General features: G+C 39.6%; 1 protein-coding gene across 4 annotated transcripts in view; it reads right to left on the bottom strand.

Annotated features, from left to right (window-relative positions):
* The window catches only part of WDFY4 (WDFY family member 4), a 124672-nt gene extending 102644 nt beyond the window's left edge, over nucleotides 1–22028 (bottom strand). For 2 of the 4 annotated variants that reach the window (XM_042018862.1, XM_042018863.1), the window contains exons 1-11: nucleotides 21894–22012; nucleotides 17704–17965; nucleotides 11871–11985; nucleotides 11182–11285; nucleotides 9632–9778; nucleotides 9081–9270; nucleotides 7775–7964; nucleotides 5722–5882; nucleotides 4910–5362; nucleotides 3214–3318; nucleotides 2165–2355 (exon numbers count right to left, since the gene is read on the bottom strand). In XM_042018862.1, the coding sequence (XP_041874796.1) occupies nucleotides 2165–2355; nucleotides 3214–3318; nucleotides 4910–5362; nucleotides 5722–5882; nucleotides 7775–7964; nucleotides 9081–9270; nucleotides 9632–9778; nucleotides 11182–11285; nucleotides 11871–11985; nucleotides 17704–17964 (1917 nt within the window). In that variant the 5' untranslated portion in view covers nucleotide 17965; nucleotides 21894–22012. Of the gene's footprint in view, nucleotides 1–2164; nucleotides 2356–3213; nucleotides 3319–4909; nucleotides 5363–5721; nucleotides 5883–7774; nucleotides 7965–9080; nucleotides 9271–9631; nucleotides 9779–11181; nucleotides 11286–11870; nucleotides 11986–17703; nucleotides 17966–21893 lie in introns of all 4 variants that reach the window. The other 2 variants (XM_042018865.1, XM_042018864.1) reach the window with 2 other exon arrangements.
* Nucleotides 22029–23244: the final 1216 nt, after the last annotated feature.

The raw sequence follows: 23244 nt of genomic DNA, 5'->3' as shown, positions 1-23244 counted from the left end.
GTCTTCTCAGACTCTCTCAAGAAACCTGCCTTTGCCCTAAATAAATGGAAGTAAAGATTAAATGTAAATACCCTCATATAGAAACTGGCAGGAAGGCACAGCTCTCTACAGACAAGTCTTCCTGCAGCCCTGAATGCACGTGAGAACCCACATTAGACTTTTGCTCAAATGACTGAGAAGGACCTTTCCAAAAACCAATGACTCAGGATGGCACAAAGAATATTGTAAGCAGCAGGCTCTCCTCATTAAGAAAGACGAGAATACCTTTTCTCAGCTGAGGTATTTTTAAAGTTTGCACAATACTTTAGAGGAAAAAAGCCATAAAAAGTAAGATCTCAAGACAATGAAGTCATTAGATTTTATCTAACCTCAAAAGGCTTAAAGCAGGTTATAAGTGAATGCCACTTGACAGTATTACACATGCGTAAAACCAACTTAAATAATTTGCCAATTTTGAATGCTATGGGCTTGCCATTTTAAAACAAATCTTGAAAAGTTATTAAGAGCTGTGGAAGTAAAATTGATGAGAAAAAGGAGCTTGCAAGGAAACCGTCTACTGCATTTGAATATAATTGATCCCAAGCTTTTCAGGTGTCGCACAATTAATTTTGTACAGGGAGTTTTCAAATTTGATACTGTACCTTTGCACATTGGAAAGGGTTAATTTTACATATAGACCTTCCCAAGAGATATCCAATGGAAGAGCTTTACTTCACAACCTCCTTAAGAGGAACAGTTTCTAAGAGAAATACATCTGCCTGTAACAGGATCTAGGACTGTGAGAAAGGGTTGCCAGAACTGAAGGGGTAGGGGGAACTCTATTACTGGCATTCAGTTTTGTATGATAATGTATCAAACCAGGCAGAGACTTCTGAACAGGGAGTAAATTTAATAACTTAGAGTTGAAGTTACCAGGATGGCTTTAACACATTCCAGAGAAGGTCAACAGTAAACACATTTCCTCCAGCTTTAACTCAGTTAGAATTTAATCGCCTATGAGTTAGTATTCCTCTGTCTTGAATCTATAAAACTGAAGTCTGCTGGAAACCCCCTAACTCAGTTACTGCTAACAGAATTTATTTCGCACATTCCATTATTTGTTATTCCTCATAATTGTCCACGTGTCACACTGGAATACAGCAGTGCTAATTGCATTTGGGCTCAGGCTTTAACAGCTAAATATACATTAGCAAATCAATCTGAATTTGTGTGTAACACAATCACAGTCCCAATGGATAAACAAAATAAATTCATTTGCTTACATTATGCTTTAATACAGTTATCATTTGTCAAAATTAGACACTGAAGTTGCATTTATTTTCATATTAGTTTGGACACCATACTCAACTTTTCCACAGGTATTGTTAAAGTTTACTGTTTCAAATTGTCAAATGAAAGCTATAAACTTTGTTCTTTAATTTTTTTTTTAAGTAATATGGTTCTTCTATCACAGAAGCAGTTGCTATATTGTACAGAAAAGTTAATTCCATTCCCACTTGATAGAGAAGGTAGAATGAAATTTTAAAATCAGTGCTTACAACACTGCTGCTTTTCAACTGGATGCCTATGACCTAAACCAAAATAAAGCACAGCGATTCTTTCCTCTGTTTCATTGCTTAGGGATCAGACACTCTGGGGTCAATAGAGGCTATGACTAATTCTAATTTCTTTCTCCAAGCATTCATAAAGTTCTTCCTTTCCATTGCCTCATCTCTTTTTACATGATACTAGTGTTTGTGAGAAATGACAAAATTAAGGACAGCAAAGTTTCAACCATGGAAACTTATCAGAATGAAGTTGTTCATCTCATGCCTACCCTGGCTCTTCCAATCTCACTCCTTCACATCTGACATCCTCTCTCCACATATCCACTTTCATTCCCATTTGTTTCTCCTTTCTCTGTCACATTACACAGAACTGTTCATACAATTGTACCTTTAGCATTTCCATTTCTCCCTCCTGCATTACTATTTAAGTCTTCAAAATACTTTGTAATCTGATACTGAGTGAAGGTATTGACCACACATGCATTGCTAAAAATCAAAGTGCTCAAGTTACCATAATCCAGAGCTTGCCTATGGCTCTTTTTTCCTCTGCTCTTGCCATCTTGAAAAAGAGAGAGTTCCCAAGAAAACAATGCCCAAGTGATAGCCACATTAATTACCTTCAGCAGATCTAGTTTCAGATGCAGTTCCCATTGAGTGGAAGAACAGAGGGCCCCAATAATAATGCTCATATATTCTTCATAATTGATGACTGATAGCTGTTCCAGGATGCTGAGAGTAGCACTCCTGTAGCACTCATCATCCAAAAATATCTTGATATATGGCACCATTCCATAGTCCTTCAGAACAACTAGGGACAAATATATTATCATTTGTTAGTTAAACTATCCTTTGCTCATAGTTTTTACAGGCAGATTTTCAGTGTTGGTGCGAAGTGCCACATTTCTACAAATACAGCAGGACAGGTAAGGAGAGCAGCTGGTTAAGCTAAAGATGACACAAACTGAATGGCACAAGAACAACTAGGGATAAAATGACTGGGTGTCCATGGTTTCTAATCATCAGAGATGACAGCTTCCCAATACAATAATGAATGAAAAGGAAAAGACACCTTAGTTTTCAGCTTAAGCATCTTTTTCATTTAGGAAGGGAACTTTTTGATGGTTTCTGAAAAGACCTTTACACTGTGCAAGATACTACAAACATGATGATTCTAGGATTTCAGAGTTAATTGAGTGGATTCCAGTATTCACTAGAGTTCACTCCTGTACTATGTTCCACAAGATTCCCTACACACAGACTTCCTAGGTATAACAGTAATATAAGAGTGTTACTCAGCATGCACCTGATCCAATCAAGATTTCAAGTAACAGAAATGATGGAAGAAAATCTGGATGAACAAACAATACACAAGAGTCAAGTACACACACATTTTTTCCAGAAGCTAAGTTTGTACATCCTATATAAACACTTCAGGAGTATGCACATGGATCAAGGAAACAAGTGGACTGGGACAAAGCTCATTATGCAGGATGAGAATACCTTTGTCACATTTCTTCCTAGTGTAACACAGTTATCCCTACACTTTAGCTTTTGTCCTCCATTTTTGACTGAAGCACCAAAGTCAGAAAATATTTTGGTGCTCCTTAAAACCATGGCCACCTACCACCAAATGTCACGAAGGTAATGCAGTCATATGTTTCCTTACCCGTGTTCCTCACAGACCTCGCTGTAAGGGCAGCCACCATCTTCAGCATCACAACATTTAATTCCTTCTCAGTGCCTTCTTTCAGACCAGGCAGGTGAGTTCCAGCTGTCAGTATGTTAAAAGTAATATTACAATATACAAGAAATGGGCAACTGTAGCTAAAATATATTTAGCCAAAATGGAAAAACAGTTCTCCAGCAAATTCTAGCTTCTCTCAAGTATTACTTACTGGCTACTTGAAACCTAAAAACAAGCAACAAAATACAGACATGTCATTGCCTATTTGTCAGGGTCTAGTCTGGTTTTGGGAAACACAGGTCTGATTCTTGCTCTGCAGCCCACATCTCCTTCATAACTACAGGCAGTACTGCTAATAGGAGTGTTTTCACTTCCCAGATGGTGTAGATTTACCTGTCTAGTGGTATCTAGTAGGAACACAGATAAACAAAAGAACAGGATAGATTATGAGCTATGAAGTGGTAAAATATTATAGCAACAGAGAGACATTAAATACCTAATCTAAAAGCCAAGAGCAGAAATATCCTGCATGTTCAAAGGCAAACAGGATCAGACAGCGTATGGTAAGTTATTTTAAGATCTAAAAGTCAAGAGTTTCCAGGCTAAATTTCTGGAAACCAAGAGAGGGAAGTAGCAATAATTTCTTCTCACTTGTTCCTCTTCACCTGTGTCTAAATTTACAAATTATATAGCCATTCAATCACTCATTCTGTAAAATTTTTATCACCACATTATCTAAAGCAGTGAAATAAATGCAAAGACAGAAGAAAGACCCTATGCACCAGCTCATAATCAGAAGACAAGTTTCCAAGAACCTTGGTATTTATCTTGACAATCCTTATCTAAGCATTCTTGTGCAAAATCCTGGTTCTCTGATATCGAGAACCCAAATCTAAGTGTCCTTGCAGTTGATGGATGTCTGCACTCTAGAATTTCTGTTGTAATTCATATTCCTTCTGTTGTGTATAAATAATTCAAGTATGCTTACTGCATCAGAAGTTATTCCTAGTACCTTGTGTCTCTCCTCCTTCAATAAATGACTCTTGCACTGAAATTTAAAGGCATTTCCCAACTCATATAGCACAGAAAACACTATGATGCCTTTTTCTTTCATTAAAATAGTAGTTATAAACCTTTAAATATGTGAGTCTGTCTCCTAAGTTAGCTGTACTCCACAGTTACCAAACTAGGGGTATCACCTTCCTGTTTCTATACTAGGAGATAACTCCATCACATCACAATGAGTGGTAGCAATTGTGGGGAACATATGGCCAAAGTTCAATAAACTGTTTTCTATCACCAGTCCTCAGGATTAAGGTGTTACTGTCAAAGGAATAAGCATTGTGGAAAACTTTTCTTGCTCCAACCTCCAGCTGGCATTCTAGAGAGCCCCAAACTAAGACCTGTTTAAAAGTGTGGGTTGAAGGGTACCACCCATAATAATTCATCATACAGTAGTGAAGAATAGCCCAGAGCTGTTCAGGCTAGTGACCAGAACAAAAAATAGCAAAGATTTCAGAGAGGACCCAGCTTAATGTGTCAAATTTAGGCCAGTTGGCTTGAAGATAAAATCTAGCTACTCAGTATATAAAATACATAAATTTATCATAGAAAGAGATTATTCATTCCTGTTGATCTGCCTACTTCAGTGGTCATTGTGAGTGGCAGTAAGTTGTACCTGACTTCCTCAGGATCTTGGCTTCCTTCCTCAAAAGTGCCAGCAGTAGGCCTAAGAGCCCAGAGTCACGGAAAATATCGCTAAATAACAGGTCCTTCTGGGTCATGCTGAGAAGGCACTGAAGAGCTGTTAAGGTGCAGAATGGCACTGTATTTTCCTTGATCAAATACTGAACCTTCTTCAAAATCTCATGGGGGACATAGGACAGGTCTAGGACTATGGACTCCACCAGTCTGAAGAACTGGACTTGGACTGGGTGTGGTTTGAAATGAATTATGTCAGTAAATTGGTTGATAGGTTGCAGTGTCCATTCCAGAAGAAAGAAATTCACTCTGTCCCAAGCCCATATGGTACCAATTGCTGCCAAGATTCTTCCACACAGGTGCTGATCATTACTTCTCTGGAAAATGGATTGCAACACCTGAAAAGGCTGGAGGTTTTTCACTGTCATTCCTGTGGGGAAAAAACCCAATTTTACATGAGTGCTATTTAAGCCTGCAAGCACCGTAACTATAATGTTAGCTCATGTCTGAAAGTGGAAATAAGAGCAACAGACATGAGGGATGGAGGCACAATCCAGACATGATTGAGAGGCATAATCTTGAGCTTGGATCAGACCCTAGAACTGACATGGGCATTTCCGTTTGAGGTAGGTGGCATTCAGGCTCCTGCAGCACTAGCACATAGATCTGAAGATGCCACATCATACTCCTTCCTCCATATTAAGAAACAAAATGAATAGAGCTTCATTTTTCAATGACCCACCTACCCACCCACATGTGCATGTATATATATATAGATATATACAGTACCAGAAGACTGTGTCCGTTCAAAATCAAAGTGTGGCAATTGCGGGTGTACGATATTGCCAGAAACTTTCAGTTCAGTTTTTCCACAGGTTGTAAGGCAAGTCAGCATGTCCAAGATCTCATCCAGATAGGGATCTCCTTCATTTTGTTGCAAACCCTCGCATCTAGGAACAAAACTTGGGACAGTCATATATTCATACCTTAATTATACAGACTCTTTGGATACATCATCAAGTACAGAGCACATAGGCGCTGCACAGGATAATCCACACCATGGTGACACACTCTGAATCAGGACAAAACCTACAGACTGAAGTGACACTGACAGTCTTATGAACAAAAGAAAGATAAGTGTTTTAACTTAGTCCAGTTATTTGTCCTTGAAAAAAAAAGAAAAAGCTAAATAAAAAAAAAAGCCTGGTTTGGGGAATAAAAATTTAAACTTTGTGAGAATTCAAATAATTAAAGCAGACACTTCATATTAAAAGGTGAGCATATGGTTGGCAAGAAAAGGGACTTGCTATCTGAGATAAATAACAAAAAATTTCAGCCCTGAGGAAGGGAAAATTATTGTACTGCCTGAGCTTTGTGAACCAGACGTGAAGATGGCATGTCTCTCCTAAGTAAGGAAATACTTAACCAGGATTTGTAATGATTTGAAATGTAACCAAGATTTGCCATGGCTCATAGACTGAAGTGAGAGTCTGTCAAAGGACAGAGAGCTGCTTATCACATCATCTTATTCTGTACTGCTCAGATGGGTCAGTTATTAAGGAAAAGTGCATCACCTGGGCACGGGTTAGTGGCAGAGAAATAGATTGGTACTGTTAGGCTAGAAAAATCTCGGAAGAAAACAGAACAAAATGTTCTGGTTTCATGTAAACAAGAAAGAGAAAAAAGAGACCAAATGCTCTCTTTCAAAGAATGCTATTAGCAAGGTTCTTCTACCTGAAGAAAAAGTTCTAAGCATCAGAGAAGAGGATACCTGCTCACACAAAACATTCTGGAAGGAAGGTCTCCATCTATCCCTTTATGCCAGCATATGCTGGGAACGAAGACTAATCTGAAGCCCTGAGCATCTGTTATTTCTGTCTCTCCTGCCTAGTGACATCAGTTGAAAAGGATGGGGACATTCATGGCCCTTACTGAAAAAGATCCCGTGTTTTCTGCCCTTATATGGCTAGAATTTAATCAGAAATATGCATCTCAACACAGTTTACTTATAAGGGAAATCTAGACAGTCTCTGGTAACTAAAGAAAACACTGCCAGAAAACCACAATTTTTTTTCCAATCATAATTTAATAATTTTGTGCCATTCAAAAATCATGAGCAGCCATAGTCACTTACAGATATTTTTGACTTCATGATAGAATTTGCAATCCTCTAGATACAAATTACAAAATACCCTCCCCACCCAGTCTTTGTTCAGGGACCAAAGTTTTCACAAGTGTTGGAGAAAGAGGACAAGAATAGTCAAAGCCAGAATGGAAACAAAGATCTGGAAATGCTCTCTTCAAATGATATTAAAGAAACCCAGCCTAGTGAGACAACACAAGCTGACAAGGAGAGTAACAGATTCTTCTTTGAACTTTGGATTAGGATAACTAGTGGGGATTTTTCCTGATATGTTTATACTCATCTTGCTTCTGAAGAATGTAAACATTTCAGATTTAAGTTTGGGTGGGTTTTGTTTGCTTGTTTTTGCACAGCAAGGAGATAGTGTTTCCCTCCCAACCTGACTGCATTCCTGGACTAAAAGCTCACTTTAACTGAGACAAATATCTCTGACCTACATCCTCTGTAATACTAATTGATGAAGAACTTTTGTCTTGTGTTCAAAAAGTCCCTATCCCACCTGCAAACTAACTTCTCCTATACTGTTCTCCTTCTGTAATGGTTTAAGTAGAAAAAGTTATGTACTGTTTCCATTCCTAGTACAGAAATGCTTTGCATGGCCACAGGATTACCTATATGATTCTTATTTTAAGAGACCACTATGCATTCTGAAAATTTAGTTTTACCATCCTCTAGAAGCCTACTAAGAGCCTCTCTTACCTGACTAAAATTTTTAGCAGGAGCTGGTAGCCATCATTATTTTCAAATTCTGTTAATAAAGCTGATGATACAGGGTAAGAATCTTTCACAAAGCACAACACAATACTAGCAGCTTCACACACATCACAAGCAGGTAGAGTATCAGCCAGTGTAAAGAGTTGCTGAATAGCTATTTTAATGCAGTCCACAGCTGTGAAAAAAAAAAAAAATACAGCAGGTATTTACAAACTGACAGTCAAACAAGTTTAAAGTTACTAACAAAAATGAAACTAATTTGACAAGTTATTTCCCAGTAAAATAGGAATCAGTTAACTCTTTTTCTACAAAGAAAAGAAAAAAGGATATATGAATATCACACTCATTTCAGAAGCTACAGGAAGAGCATTGCTGGCTTTACAGTATACATGCATTTCCTTGCTTAACTCCCAGAAACTGATTTAATCTCAGGAGTATAAGCTTTCAACCCCCAACTCACCAAAATTCATAGACAGTGAATCCAGCTGTCTGAGTACAAGGTAAGCAGAGACTAACAGATTTAATTGTCTCCTACTAAGTCAATCACACATTCTGTACAGAGTTCACAGATTAATTTGCTCAATGAAGCATATGTAATGGGGTACACACATTTTGCTCTGAGGAATGAAGCTTATTTTCTTGTCTAATCTCATGGCCAGTCTCCTTCCAGGGCAGCTTCAAAATGTCCAAATTGTTCTTTCCATCTTACACAGGAAGCCAAATTTTCATTTTAAAAAAGAAAAATATCTATATGTGTTTACTCCATGACATGGAATACTGATATTATTTTGTGCATTATAAAACTATTTTTTCACTTCTAAGAAATTGAGACTTCTGGCCTTTGCACTTCTTAATTAGAAAAAAAATTGCTTAAACTAATAAAGCCTAGAAAGAAATGATTACTTAACCAACTGTGATGTTGTCCCAAAAGATACCATTACTCTGACAGTGCCCCCAGCCTTGTATTTAGTGTTCACGAGTCTCAGGCCCACAGACTGAGTCACATGACTTAAGAAAAAACATAATACATCTCCCCTTGCCTACGTCAGTGTGATCAAACGGGATTAGCTCTTGCCTGTAATTTTGGGGTTTTCTGTGTAAAAAACCCTTCAGTTTCCAGATGGCTATCAGTGCTAAATAAAGCTCCTCTCTACTAAGTCAAGAGCCCATGCTTTGCAGTTGACTACTGGATGATGTAGGGATAAAAATTTATCCTGAGGAGACTCTTTTTGATAAAATTCATTTTCAGGGGAGCTATAAGGAAAGGAGAAGCAAATTTACTAAACCAAACCTTGTAGGTACACAATGCTGTTTTTGGTCTGAGCCTTTGAAATTGTTCTTAGCACACGGCCTGTAGGTACTTTCCATGAGTGGCTGCACTGGTCCCAGAGAGAAGCAGTTGCTATGATTAAAGACTGAAGCTTATCAGCTGCCAGAAGTTCCTCTACACCTTGTTCTTCTTTGTACATGTTAAGCATTATCTGAAAAGCAGACAAACATCAGCTACAACTCCTTTAGAAACACCCAGGAGAGGAAGAAAAATCCATTGAGGAAGGAGACTGTAAGTTTGATACTAGTGACAGGAGAAAGGATGCAGTGAAATGAACAAGGAAAACTACCATTAAGATATTCTTAACGGATTTTTCCCACTTAAAGTCATGTTGTTTTGTTTAATAAAAATGTAAGATATAGGTTATATGTTTTATGTGGCTCCTGATGCTTATTCAATGGTTTTCAGTCCAAATGTACAGGTTTTTTGGCAGTTTGAATGAAATGGACAGCTAAGAGCCTAAGTGAATATCTGAGTACCCAGGGCAAATGAACCCCAAATGCACATCTCACCTTAACAAGCATCTCCTGAGTTTGGGCATCATCCTCACTTGTCTCTCCATCATCACTAGTTTTCTTCAGAGGGACAGTAAAGAAAAGGTACAGGCACTGCATCAGAGCAGCTGGAAGTCCAGATCCAATGATGTTCCATATAGTCCTCTAAGCAGACAAAATAAAGATCAGTCCCTCCAGAAGCTGACCACAGTTTCCTTGTGTTTCTACACACTGAGAATAGTCATGGCAGAGGAAAGACCTACTTGAGCATTTTATCCTCATGAGTGCTCTAGGGCACACGGGACTGGCAGTCACATAACACAGCTGTAAAATCCACTTGGCAGAAGTAAATGCACTGTGTATTGTTGTAGCTGCTCCCAGGACTTCCTGCTCCAGCTGAACTACAGCTTTGGCAGAAATACTATGTCCTGCATATGGAGACCTACAGTCAGTGAAGCACACAACCTGCAAACTAACTAGCAGTTGAACCAGCAGTAAGGCCAGGGGCAGAGTGTTCCCCTTACCATTAATTTCCAGGACACCCTGCAGCTATAGAGGCCTGGTATGTTGAAAGCATGGATTCTCCATTCCCTCCCTGACTCGGCATAGCAGCAGTTTAGCTATAACGCCTTCACTCTTTAACATATTCAATAACTGCACACACACTTCTAATTACAGGTTTTATAAATGCAAGTTGACAGTTTCTTCACAGTGTTTCCCAACACTTATTTTCTTCCCATCTTCATTATGGCTGCATAGAGCTTCCAGAGAAGTCCTAGTCTGTGTGCTTGGCACGCAGTAATCATGACAAAAATCAGCACCAAACTAACAGAGGAATGAGGTTTGTGATATGAAGTTTTGTGAGTATGTGTGCTACAAAAAATGACAACATCTTAAATCTGTGAAAAACACAAAATCTCATCAGATACTTCATGTTGTGACTAGCTATATATATAATTTTATAGAGCTCCTTATGACACAGAATATATCCATTATAAGCTGACAGTAAGATTTTTTTTTGTGTCTTTTAATAAGAAAGACTGTTTAACTAAATGTCACAGATAAACACGCCACAGGTGCCCATCAGCAGGCTGTACTCCTGATGCCAGTCTGCATTCCTGATGCCAGTCTGCATTTGGGATGGCTGTACAAGTAGAGTTTGTTAAACTCTATGCTTCAAAGTGAGAGGCTATCAGGATGGAAAAGCCAACCACTGTACTACCAGACAGATTCTTACTAGTCGTCTTTTTGATATGTATGCTGGAGTGACAAAGAATACACAAAAAGATACACGGGGCGGGGGGGGGAAGAAGAGAAGCATCAGAAAAACCAGCTGTCTGATATCAAAACTAAAAAGGTCTCTGAAAGCATGAAGTGCTTACTTCTCTCTCTTAGAAAAGCCTGGCCGACAAACCTGGTGCTGTGTCCTCTAACTGTATACCTTGGGCATGCTGAAGCTCAAAATATTAGAGATAATGCAAATACTGAGACCTGGGTGTTCCACTGAGATGCCTACACAATTTCTCTGAAATAAAAGGGAAAATACACTTTATAGCAATTTCTCTTACCAAGTCAGTCTGTGAGAGCAGGTACACCGATTTCAGGAGCAAATGGCCATCTCCTGCTTCCCCTTTCTTTTGCAGCAATTTCTCCAAAGACAGAAGAGCTTCTTCTGTTATCACAAAAACATTAAACTTTAATTCCTTAGTGAAAGATGAAAATGCTGCATTTATGCTTTCTTAACAGATCTGACAAATTTAACAAAATTACAGTAGCCGGAGTCCACTAAAGGGAACAGAAAAACATAAAATGACTGATTCACCGTCAAGCTTAGTTCATGTAAACTACCCATTTCAAACTGAAATTTCACTGAGAATACCAGCTCAATCCACGAAGCCTGGCAGCTGACAGCACAAACAATGTACAACAGCCACCAGGAAAGCCATGTGTGGCTAGCAATATTTTTCTCATTTAAGAAAGCTCCTCAGAATAGTGTATAACCTGCTCTTTAACTCTTACATGCATTATACATTACACACTTCCAGCTACAAAAGTTCCAAACCCAAGATCGGCATGGCATACAAGGCCAAATCTTCAGTGCAATCACCTCAAACCAGTGCTAGCTTGCACCCACTAAAATATCTGGCTTTCTACAGAGCATTTTCCTGTTCCCCCTTTATTTCCAGCACAGAGGACAGCTGAAAGACACACGTTTCCAGAAAAACTGGATCCAGTGGATATGGTATGGGATCATTACCTGCAGGTTTGCCATTGAGGTTCCTCTTAATTTCTTTAGTCAGAAGCTTGGAAACCTCACTGGCTAACAGCTGAATGTTGGGGAACACGATTACTCCAGCAGACTGTTCCCAGGCCTGAAATCCAAGGGTAACTGTTAAGTCTTTCTGACAGACCATATCTTTGGTAGATTGACAAAAACTAATAAATATAAACAAACGAGTATAAGGCTAACATTGCACTACAAAATTCGCCCCCTAGTCAGTATAGTCCATTTAGCAGTATTTCCCAGACAGGCAGGAGTATGACACTACAGATAGAGAATTCAAACTGGAACTACCTTTTGAATAATGTAATGCATCTACCAGAGATCTTTTGCAGTATTTTCTACATCAAAAACAATCCAAACAATGTAAATGTTGGTTACACCCTTTGTCACTAATTATTTGTGTCAAAAATTATTCTAGTCCCTTTCAAAACATGACAAACACCCTGAAGAAACACAAATTTATAGAGAAGTTTATAAACAATTTATAAATATGTTTATAATTCACTTGTTCAAGAATGGACAAGCAATTAAGTGCAAAACTTATTAGATAAACAACAGTAAGACTTGTAGAGTCCCTGAGTTGGACAAACAAACCCCTCTTAACTGTTTCTTAGCCCTGCCTTCGGGGGAAAAAAATTAAAGAGAAATAAAGAAAATATTCCAGCAGACTAATATTATTGCACCCAAAGGGCCTCTGAGAATCAGGTACCAATTCTTTTATATAAAACATCTGATGATACACACATTTATGTTTTCGTAATAGTTCAGTATTCACCTCTGAAGACCAGTCTGAGACACCTCTGTCCTCAGCAACCTTGAAAAATTTTCTTTATGAAAGTCTCCTTCTTTAAGAAGCTCTGAAAAATCACGCTGTAAGCCCCAATGATGAAAGGAATAAAAATGACATGTGTTCTCCTAAAAAAATTGGATCAGACACCCCATAATACTTTCTGCCAAGAAATCAGCGCAACTCTTTGTAAATGAAGATCCTCCACAAATATTTTTTCCTTCCCTACCATTGCTTTCAATTTCTTTTCTTTCATCACAGATGGTAGCTTGTGGAGATAGCATCAATCATCTCTCAGTAATCAGGCAAGCACCTACTTTTGACTTAATTTTACTGCAGTCAATAAGCAAAATGCCCCCAACTCTTCTTTCTGTGCTACAGGAGTGAAATGCAACTGCACAGTGCATCTATTAATAATTTTCATCAATCAATAATATTAAAAACAAACTAATTTTTTCAGATTTTGACCGTAAGTTACTTTCAGAGACACTCAGTTGCAGAAGCAAGATTCACAAATTCCTCCAGCTCTGATGCAGAAGGGAGGGAAGATCTGTAAAGAATAGAAGCAAGCTGGGCAAACACAGTGACAAGAAACTCACAGCCACTTAAGAATATACGATGTTTGTCATTAAGCTATGCCCTTTTACAGAAGAAAGTAGTGACATATTTCTGCCTCTCTTCCTCAAAGAGAAACATCCTCTTAACACTTCAGAAAGGCCTTGCTATAGTCACTCCTCCGCTAACAGAAAGAGCAGGATAAATTTTAGAAGTTCAGACCATGCACAGCAGAGACCAGTAATCCAATGTTCATAGCAATGCTACTAGTCCATCTCCCTACAAAGCAGGCCACTAATGTTCTGATTCGATTTTGTAGGTGCTCTTCCTGAGGGTCAGACACCAATCTTTAGAATATGCTGTCCTTTAGGAACAGACCTCATTAATTTCATATTCATGTCTGAGCCTAAAGAAGATCTATGTCTGGAAGCATATCAACCTACTACATTGCAGGATGTCTGCCTTTGGGGGAAACTCAAATAATATGGTATCAATGTAATCTGATTTTCTTTCTTCCTCTTAAACCTGTTTCTGCATGTTTAAGATTCTGCCACAAAATCCCTGTGTCTGCTGTTACCATCTGCCCTTCCTATTCCATGGTTCATGGAGAGATGCTAGCTCAAAAGCCAGCCACGTAAAAGAACGTTCTGATACTTTCTGAGGCACCAAGAGGGAAGACACAGAAGGCACATTAAAATGACTCCCAGCCCAGGCCTGAATCATGAGCAGATGGCTGACATTTCCCTCCCACACCTTTTCCTTCTACGTCAAGGAGCATCAGTGAGTAACGAGCCTCCGCATCACAGGAGTCTCCTGCTTGGTGACCCCTCTCTCCAGCCAACTGAGTAAGAGCTAAAGCACTCAAAAAGGCAAGGATGCACTGCCATCTGCACCATCGAAACAGGGAAGGAAAAGCAAGAGAAAAATCTTCCAAGGAGGGAGAGGACTCACACAGAGTCCATTGTTAAACAAGAGGAAATGAGGTAGTTTCTGTAAGAACTTCGCAACACATACAACTCAAACTGAGATGTGTTTCCCCAAGCCAGCAGAAGGCTGGTATATGAAGGGAGTAAAAGTAATATGGGGAAGGACATGCTGACTAAAAGCTAAGGGCCAGATCCTCCACAATGTACTCTTAAATCAATGATGCAGAGCCAAAATGCTCTCTCTAGTCACGCTTCTGGACCTAAATGCCTATAAAGCAGTGCAAAGCTCCAGTAGCATATCTAAGAGAAGTGGAGGGGAAGAATCTCACTCTTAGGGCACAAAGTCAAGTGTTAAGATAATGAAAAATTCATTTCTCCATTATGAATATACTCAGTAGCAAAGTTTCCTTTGAGAATTCAAAATCCCCTTTTTGCAAGCATTACTGCAATTCAGGAAATCAGTTTCTACAACCCTAAGGGTTGTGAAGTTCAGTCTTAAAGAAAGGAAACTCACCATGGATGTGCATATATACAACATTGCCAGTCCCTCAGCAATACTCATCTTGCCTCCTGGCAACAACTGTCCTTCAACCCTAAAGTACTGGTACTAAAATTTATTTGCTTATTTATCGTGATGTGAGAATTTACTGCTTTGCTGTCCAATTTTTAATTCCCAAGACTTCTAGATTTTATAACTTTTCTCACCCTTGTTCAGTAACAACTTTCTCAGTCCTTTGAAAGTTTCACTCCAAAAAATCATCACCACATTAAAGGCATTCTTGCTTTTCATACTTAGTTAATGACCAGTAAATCTAAAGATGATATATATAATTTCATCTCACCACAATTTGTTTACTTCATGCTCACTACATGGTATTCAAAAACTAAAGCTGCAATAGGACTCAGAAACTTTAGATCTTAGAATTTCAATTTAAGTTTGAGGCAGGAAAACCTTAATGGAAGAATTTCTCATAAAGCCTGCAATATATTGCTTACAAAAACAGCAGGAAGCAGTTTAGAGAGACTATCTTCTATAGCAAAGCCTGTTCATTGGGATGAATTAATACCTTAGAAACATTAAGGATGTATGTTTTCAATGGACCTTCAAGAGAAAGTGCAGCGCTGGTTTCAGCTGGGGGAGAGTTAATTTTCTTCACAGTGGCTGGTATGTGGCTGTGTTTTAGATTTGTGTTGCACACAGGGCTGATAATACAGAGATGTGTTGTCATTGCTGAGCAGGGCTTACACAGAGCCAAGGCCTTTTAGTGCTGCCACACTGGTCAGGAGGCTGGGGGGAGACACAGCCAGGACAGGTGATCCCAACTGACCAAAGGGATATTCCAGAGCAGATGGCATCATGCTCAGTACATAAAGTGGGGGAACAAGGAGGAAGGAAGGGATGTTTGCAGTGATGGTGTTCTCTTTCACTCTTCCGATTTTCTCCCTGATCTCACTGATTGGAGGGTGAGTGAGTGGCTGTGTGGTGCTTGGTCATGTCAGGAAAGAAGACAAAAGATCTGGAAACAGCTCTACGGGGGGCGGGGGGAAGTAGAATAGATGGCTCTCATTCCAAACAAAACTGTTGTAACTTGTTGAGGTGGTGTGTCAGAAAAAAACCAAAACCCAACAGTGAAATTTTCAGCATGCCATTTTAAAAGCAGATCCACAGAAAAAGGAGGTGCTCCTCTACAGAAAACTGTCAGATTATCAGCCCCTATCTGACTTTGACATGCATTCTTTGGAGGCTGAGAAAGGAATGCTACCCCTTTGCAAAGCCAGTAATTCGGTGATCTGATAAAGCAGTGGTGAGCTCCCAAGACAGAAAAGACCACCACAGCACACATAATGCCATTTGCAAAGAGAGATTTGATCCCAGTGACAGGCTCATACAGAGAGCAACAGTTCTTCTTTTCAAATATAGCCTTTGGTTTGGGAGGGACACTCTTCTATGCTAATAAATCCAGAAGTTGAGAGGAAGTGGTGAAAAGTGAAAGTTTTGTTCAGTAAACATAAAATATCTGTAGAACCATTTAGATTTAATGAGAAGGCAACTTCTGAGACTCCAGGCTATACATTCACTGTCTTTTCAGACCCCTGCACTCATTTTGTCTGCACTGCCTTGGACCAGGGCAAGCTTGTACTCAAACACAGCAAACTCTATACCATAGGCACTTCCAGGTCCCACCCACAACTCAATTGTTTGCACCAGTTTCAATGCTGTTCGTTGACACAAGCATCTACATTGATTTCACAGTGCACCAGGACTTAAAAGCTCCAAATATTCATGCTCCATCCAGCTGAGTGAAATATTTATGACTATCTGGAAGTTATTCCTGCTTTACTGTCATGAATACCAAAGATTTCACAGTCCTGAGTACAGTGATTTCCTACACACTCAGTTCAAAATGCAGAGTATCCCCTTTTATGTCTCACAATGCTTCCACATAAACAGTGACCATACATTAATTTTTTTCCCTCACCAATCCACTGACTTCTATTTTAGAAATCCAACTCATCTAGGTAGGGAATAGATGGATCTGAGTTTGGTCACGCCAAGAGCACTAAGAACTCAAAAATACAGACACCTGAAATACGCTATCAGTAAAATATGGTTTCACCAAAAAGGGGTTTTTATTTTCTTTCTGAAAGGCACAGTGAGAGTGTAAAAATGCAGATTCAATACCCATAAATACCCAAGGTAATCCAAGAGAAAAACAATTCTTCTGTACTAGTAGATCACTACAGTACATTTAAAGATAAGCCAGGTTTTCTGCTTCACTCAGCATATGCTCTGCCATTCTGTCTCTGTATGGTCCACTCAAACAGTTTCCTGTATATTCCACAGACTCTAGCAAAGAAAACCGACCCATAAGGCTCCTATTCATTACAGAGCTTTTCTAGTTTCACCTTTCAATATGTTTGTCTCAGAATCGTTGGCTGATGGCAGCTGTAGGGCAGGCTGCTAACTAAAATGTTCTAGTTCTCAGCTGTGTCCCTCACCCACGATATGGCCTTCCTCTTCTCACTCCATGGCTTCCTCATCTCTCACCCAAATCCTCTCTCAAGCACTAAAATTAGACATCAGCATTGTCATTAACTCCAAAATTCCATCTTAAGACTGTACACCTGCATTTCCCCTAACTGGCTGCATGCCACAACCACATTTTCCCAGACTGAAACAGGGAAGGAAAGTTCTCAGCCCCCACTAAGTAATGACATAGATGAGGCAGACCTCTTCACAGGGTACTCACTTTGCAAGATGGCTGTCTCACTCCTTGATTTCAAGGATAGAATTTAGCCACTCAGGAAAGTGAAGAAGTGCTCCCCCCTGTACTTTTTTCATGTTGACCTAGCAGGTTAGGTAGATGAAAGGAGGACAAGAAACTTCTTCTCCAGGCTCCCAATGGAGTGAAAGAACTTATCACCTAAAAGGATCCTGCTTTAATTAACTACACTGGCTGTTTGGGTGACCACAGAATGGATAGGGGAAGAGAAACTCAAATTAGCATCTGCACCAAAGGCAACAAAGAGAACAAACCTTTAAGAAGAGGGGAAGAAATTCCAGCAGCCTTCTTTGTTGATCCTCTGGGATGAGAAATGGAGCCACTTGCTCATATTCTACAAACTGTTTTCCTAGAGTCTCCCACTGGAGGGTATGGCTCTGGGGTAGCTCGTCCTTGCTGTGTACAGGCTGCTCCAGCGCTTCCGCTGTGTCTCCATCATCAGGGCTCTGCTGTTGCTGTCCTGCTTTGTCAGATGTGTCCTCCAGCTGCCACACAAGTTCAGCTGCTTTGTCCATGCTGAGATGAGACCAGATAAATATACTGTGTTATTTACAGCTCTTACCAGTCAACTCTCCCAAGAAATGAGACACTGACAGTTTTAACTGTCAGAGTTTAGAAATACGGAAACGCTCTCAGTCATTGACTCTTTTCCACTTTTCATGGCAAAGCACCCTGTTCCTGGACAAGAACAATACCACTCTGCAATTGCATGAAAAAGCTCTCTTCCATGAGACATGTGCATGTGCTACACAGCTCATCTGGGCTTTGGCAGAACAAGCCAGTAAACCACACAGCAAATCTGGATTCCAGCCCCAGCTTTGCCACTGAGCCAGATCCTCTCTCTTGCAGTTCAGTCATCCAACTATAAAACAAGTTGTAACTATTACCATCAGCAGATCTGCAACAGAAGAGCACTAGCCAAGAGCCAAGTTACACATTTCACTGAGTATGGATGCTAAACCTAGCTGCACATCACTGATACATTCCCCACCTGGCATGGGGCTGAAGCCCTGTCTGGAATAGTAGCTGTGTAGAAAAGCCAAGGATTCCCCACAGGGCTGTGCTGGCCCAAAGAGGCAGCAACATTCAGTTCTTCTTTGTGCCAGAGGTACAGCTCTGGACAATAGGTATTTTCACAACAACGTTGCTTGTTTTGCTGATCCTGTAAACTGAAGTGGATATGCCTCAATGAAGGAGCATGGTGCTTCTGGCAGTCTCATTTCCTTCAAATTTAAAATGGGTCCATCTTACAGTACACATCAAGGAATCCTTCTGGTACCCTAATCTCAACCCCAAGTCCTTTCATCTACTTTACAGCCCTGTTTTCCTCCATAGTGTTCTGTGGGGTCACTCAGCCCCACTTCTTTGCCACAGCCTTCTGTGAGCTCACCCTGCTATGCCAAGCCTACATCATGAAAACACCTACACCAACGGAGATCAGGCTTCTCCAGTTTCCATCAAAGGCATCCATATGCTTATTGGAGTCTAGGTCATTGTCTGACTACTCCGGAGTCTACGACAGGACAAATTATGGCAGTGTGGCTGGGCAGATGGGAGTTGTCACCAAGATGAATGTAGCTCACTTTACTTAACAAATATATCATTTTTTAAGAGCCCAGAAGAGTCTTTAACAAATCACTACCCTCAAAGAAAAACACCAATTTACCTTCTTTTCTAGGAAATAGATTCTTTCTTAACAGTATCTTTTTGATTGCCATTCCACCATTTCAATAAAAATGTCAGAAAAGCAAACTAACTAAAAAACAGAGTCAGATCTGCACTACCAATACATACATACATACATACAAATAAATTTTAAAAGGCAGTATTATGAGCCTGGTTTAGAATTATGAGCCAACACTAAAACTGCATTTGGGATTCTCTTCCTTCGTCATCCATCAGTTACACAGCTAGCTTACTGCTTGCATTCTGCCCACTCCATGCCAGATGAACCAGTTTCACTTCCATGCTCCCGCAGAAGCTCTGTACCACAGAGATGAAGGGAATGGCATTTATCTTGTCACTGTACACCACACCACCTGCAGCAAGATGGTGGTCCCAGAAGACACCTGTGCTTAGATGGAAACGCTGGTTCTTCACACTACACCACAGGCTAACTTATTTTACCACAGCCCAGACTCTGTCCTTTGCTAGGAGATGGAGGCCTATGTAATTTTGATCAGTCCCCAAGGAACAGTCAGTCTAGAATTTCCTATCTCAACAACATTTTGTGTTTTGCTGCTATTGTTTTCCTTAATTATCCCTACTAAGACAATAAGCCCTATGAGCAGAAAAAGTGTGGTGACTGCACAGAGTAAACAGGAAGACTCTGTTCCTCATGACTGTGTGGGAGTTACATTTGTCATATGTTATACTGAACTCTGGTGTGGGATTTTGACCCACTTGAGTCATCCTGAAGCTGTAAGTGTGTTGGTTGAGAAAACCTGGGTGCTGTTCTAGGGACTTTGGTGAGCATAGTTCAGTTACATTTTCAGTGAGGCTCAACTTGCATCCCAAATAGCAAAGCCATTCTCTTCCTCAAGGAGATCTGACCTTGGAAGCTACTCTGCTAAGCCTAAATCAATGATAAGAAGTAACTCACTCCAGTGCCTACGTTCATGTTGGTCTTCTGCACAGAGAACCCCAAGGTTCTTTATAGAAGCATTCTACAAATGGTGACACTAAATCATGGTGAGGTGAAATGAAATGGTTACACTGGCCTCAGAAGAAGGTCAACTCCCTCAGCTGCACTGCATGGGCCAGCAAATGTGTTAACCAATTTTCTCTCTTTCTATTTATACTTGACTGAGAAGGCCTTTCTTGTTGGTGGCACAGCTAAAGCAAGCAGGGATAGCCTCTCAAAAAGTGTTCACTCTATGAATCCATGTAATGAAAGAGCTCTCATCTCCACAGAAACTCTTACAACCAGATATTCACAAACAACTTCATTAGTAAAGATCAGATTGTAAGAGGCTATGTAAGACATTTAAAGTGTACATGGAACTCAATCTCAAGAAATACATGAAAGCAAAATGAGGATTATGATATTCCTCGTTATTTTTTCCAACTATCTAGACTACAAAAGGCATGTTAGACTAAAGATCAGTCCTCCAATATTAGTCTGTTCACTCCACTTGCACTATATGCTTTAAATATTACTTCTAGCAGCCTTTTTTTGCATCTACAATTTGATTAGGGCTTTAAAATCCTTTCAATTTTCTATTCATCTTGGAGGACAATTATTCTTCTAGACCAACCACAAAATCGTGGAGTTAACACCAAAGATATTTGAATGCTGAAGGATAACTTAGATATTTCGAAAAGGTCTTATATGTTGTCTCTCTTCTTCACTTCACCACTTGTTCTGATCCTTAGTGTAACCTTATTTCAGTTTTGATAAGTTTTTTGTTTGATTCTTGGTTAAATTTGATAAGATACTTTTTGATAAGTATCACAATGATACAAAAAGTAAACACTAAATAATAAATATTTTAAAAGACTTAAGAGTGAAAATTTATCAAATAATTTTGATACTATCATTCAGAAAGTAGTGTCAGGCTACAGAGAGAAAATGGAACTTAATCATGTATTTTCCCTTTTTTCTGAATAAAGCTTGTGTGAAATCACACTGCAATGTGGCTACATCTTTCCAGACTGAAAAGACAGAGGGGAAGAAAGGCCTAACCATAAGGACCAGCACAATACTGTTACTAACAGATTACTAATTGAACAAACATGATTTTTAATGACATTTTAATTCTATTTATCTGTGATTACCCCCCTGAGCAGTTCATAGAAGGATCCCATTCAGTTAAAAAATCCCAATTTGCACCAAGACCAAAAGAGAATCAAGTTTCATACCAAAATTCAGGCCAAAATTGGTTCCCTTTTTACAGTAAGTATCTTTAAAAAATGTTAGTTGGGTGTACATGGAAATCTTTAATCTCCAAAAGTACATGAACATAAAATAAAGACTACAATTTGCCTCCTTATTTAATCCAACTGTTCTGATAACGAGAGATTTACGAGACTAAATGTCAGACCCCTAGTTCTAGGACTATCTTCTTTAAGTATTTTTTATCCTAATATACTTTTCTTGACTATTAAATACCAGGATTCTGTGGACTATCAGAAACACACAGCTCAGATCATCCCAAAAATCCAGTGTGATACTCCTTTATACTCCCTTTCTTTCTTTGGCAGCCAAGATGACTGTTTAATGAGCACAGTTATGACAGCTCATAATTGTAAATGCTAAAAACAGGGATTCCACTACTTCCTAAGGAAAGCTGTCTTCATACTGCAGTTTAGGGTGAACTTTGACTGAAACCTTCACTAATTGAAAGTAATCTATCATAACACACAAGTTGCAACCAATACTGTAGGTTCCCTCAACATTTAACAGTCTGTTCCTTCTGCTTTCACAGAAAATCTCTTGACATACCTGGGCTCCTAGATCTGGCAGCTGCTGTTGCAGTCAATAACCATATCCAGAGAAATGAGTGTTGCTGCTTCTGTCCTCCTATGCATGTTGGTGTATGCAGCAGCTCCCGCTCTGCTCTTTAAACTTTCCACTGTGAATCACCTGATTAGCTGCTGCACTTACTTCCTGAGGAAAGCAGAAGTGAAAAGCAAATGAACCACAGCTCAGGACCCATCAAGCTCCCAAAGCAATTTAGAACAGCTCAGCTAACACACAAACCTGGAAGGCATAGCATTCTTCTCCCTGCATCAAGGGTAACCAGGTATTTCCCCCTCTGTACCATATTCACAAGGGGGAAGGGGAGTGGGATTTATTTCATTTTGGTTTTAAATTTAAGGTTTACAAAACTACTACAGGAATACAGCACCACAAAGCTCATGCTGTCCATGCAACAATCTATGCCCAAAGTCAGGCAACAGTCATAGTCCTTCCTCAAATGCTCCACCCTTAAAATAAACACATTTGAATGGTGAGGGGAATGCTGCGTCCCTGACTTCCCTACTAAAATGGTCAAGGCAGCTGCTCAGATCAAGAGGCAAACAAGCACTGTAAGCTCACTGACAACGTAAATGAACCTTGATTAGCTATGGGCTTGAGAGGAGATTACTTCTCAGTTGTCTAGTTGCTTTTTTGTTCTCCCTAACACATCTGAAAGGCTTTACAATGTTTTTTTAAGGGGAAGTGGAGTTTAAACATTTTTACACAGGAAATTCAAGTGTTTCCAACTTCTTCTCCCCAGCAATTTTATGGTGACCTTGAGAATCAATGGGATCATGGCCTTACAGTGACTGAAACCTGAGGGGACTCTAACCTAGGTGGTTAAAGCCATCTGTTTTCTGTTAACATCTGCTTTACTCAAATGCTTGAAAAAGCATCCAGAAGAACTTTCTCTTCCAACTCATCTGCAACGTTGCTGGATAAAGCACAGCTAATCCAGGCTGAAGACTCCCAATGAGTCGTAAGATGGGACAGCAATTGCCTGTACACCACGGAGACCTCTCTTGATGCAGTGGTGTTCCTGGCACACAGAGGACTGTTCTCATCTCTTACAGTGGAATTGTATTGTACTGAACTATAGGCAGCAGCAATATCATGGGTTTAGTTTATCCCTTTACACATTATACCAGGATTTAAACAAAACTCTAGCTTTGCTGCAAACAGAAATATGCCTCAGATCCCAAGGAAAATACTCTGCTCCAGTCTATACATATAGTAGCCTCTAAACTGACCAGGTATTGGAAAGCATTAGCTAAACTAAGTATAATTTACAGGGTGTTTTCCAAGAACATGCAAAGTCACACTGAGCTGTGCA

Source organism: Corvus kubaryi, unplaced genomic scaffold (assembly GCF_017639235.1).
Source record: "Corvus kubaryi isolate FWS band 111438036 unplaced genomic scaffold, C.kubaryi_AGA036_p1.0 138, whole genome shotgun sequence".
Classification (NCBI taxonomy): domain Eukaryota; kingdom Metazoa; phylum Chordata; class Aves; order Passeriformes; family Corvidae; genus Corvus; species Corvus kubaryi.
Note: the sequence above shows the minus strand (reverse complement) of the source record. Positions and strands in the feature narration are given on the sequence as shown.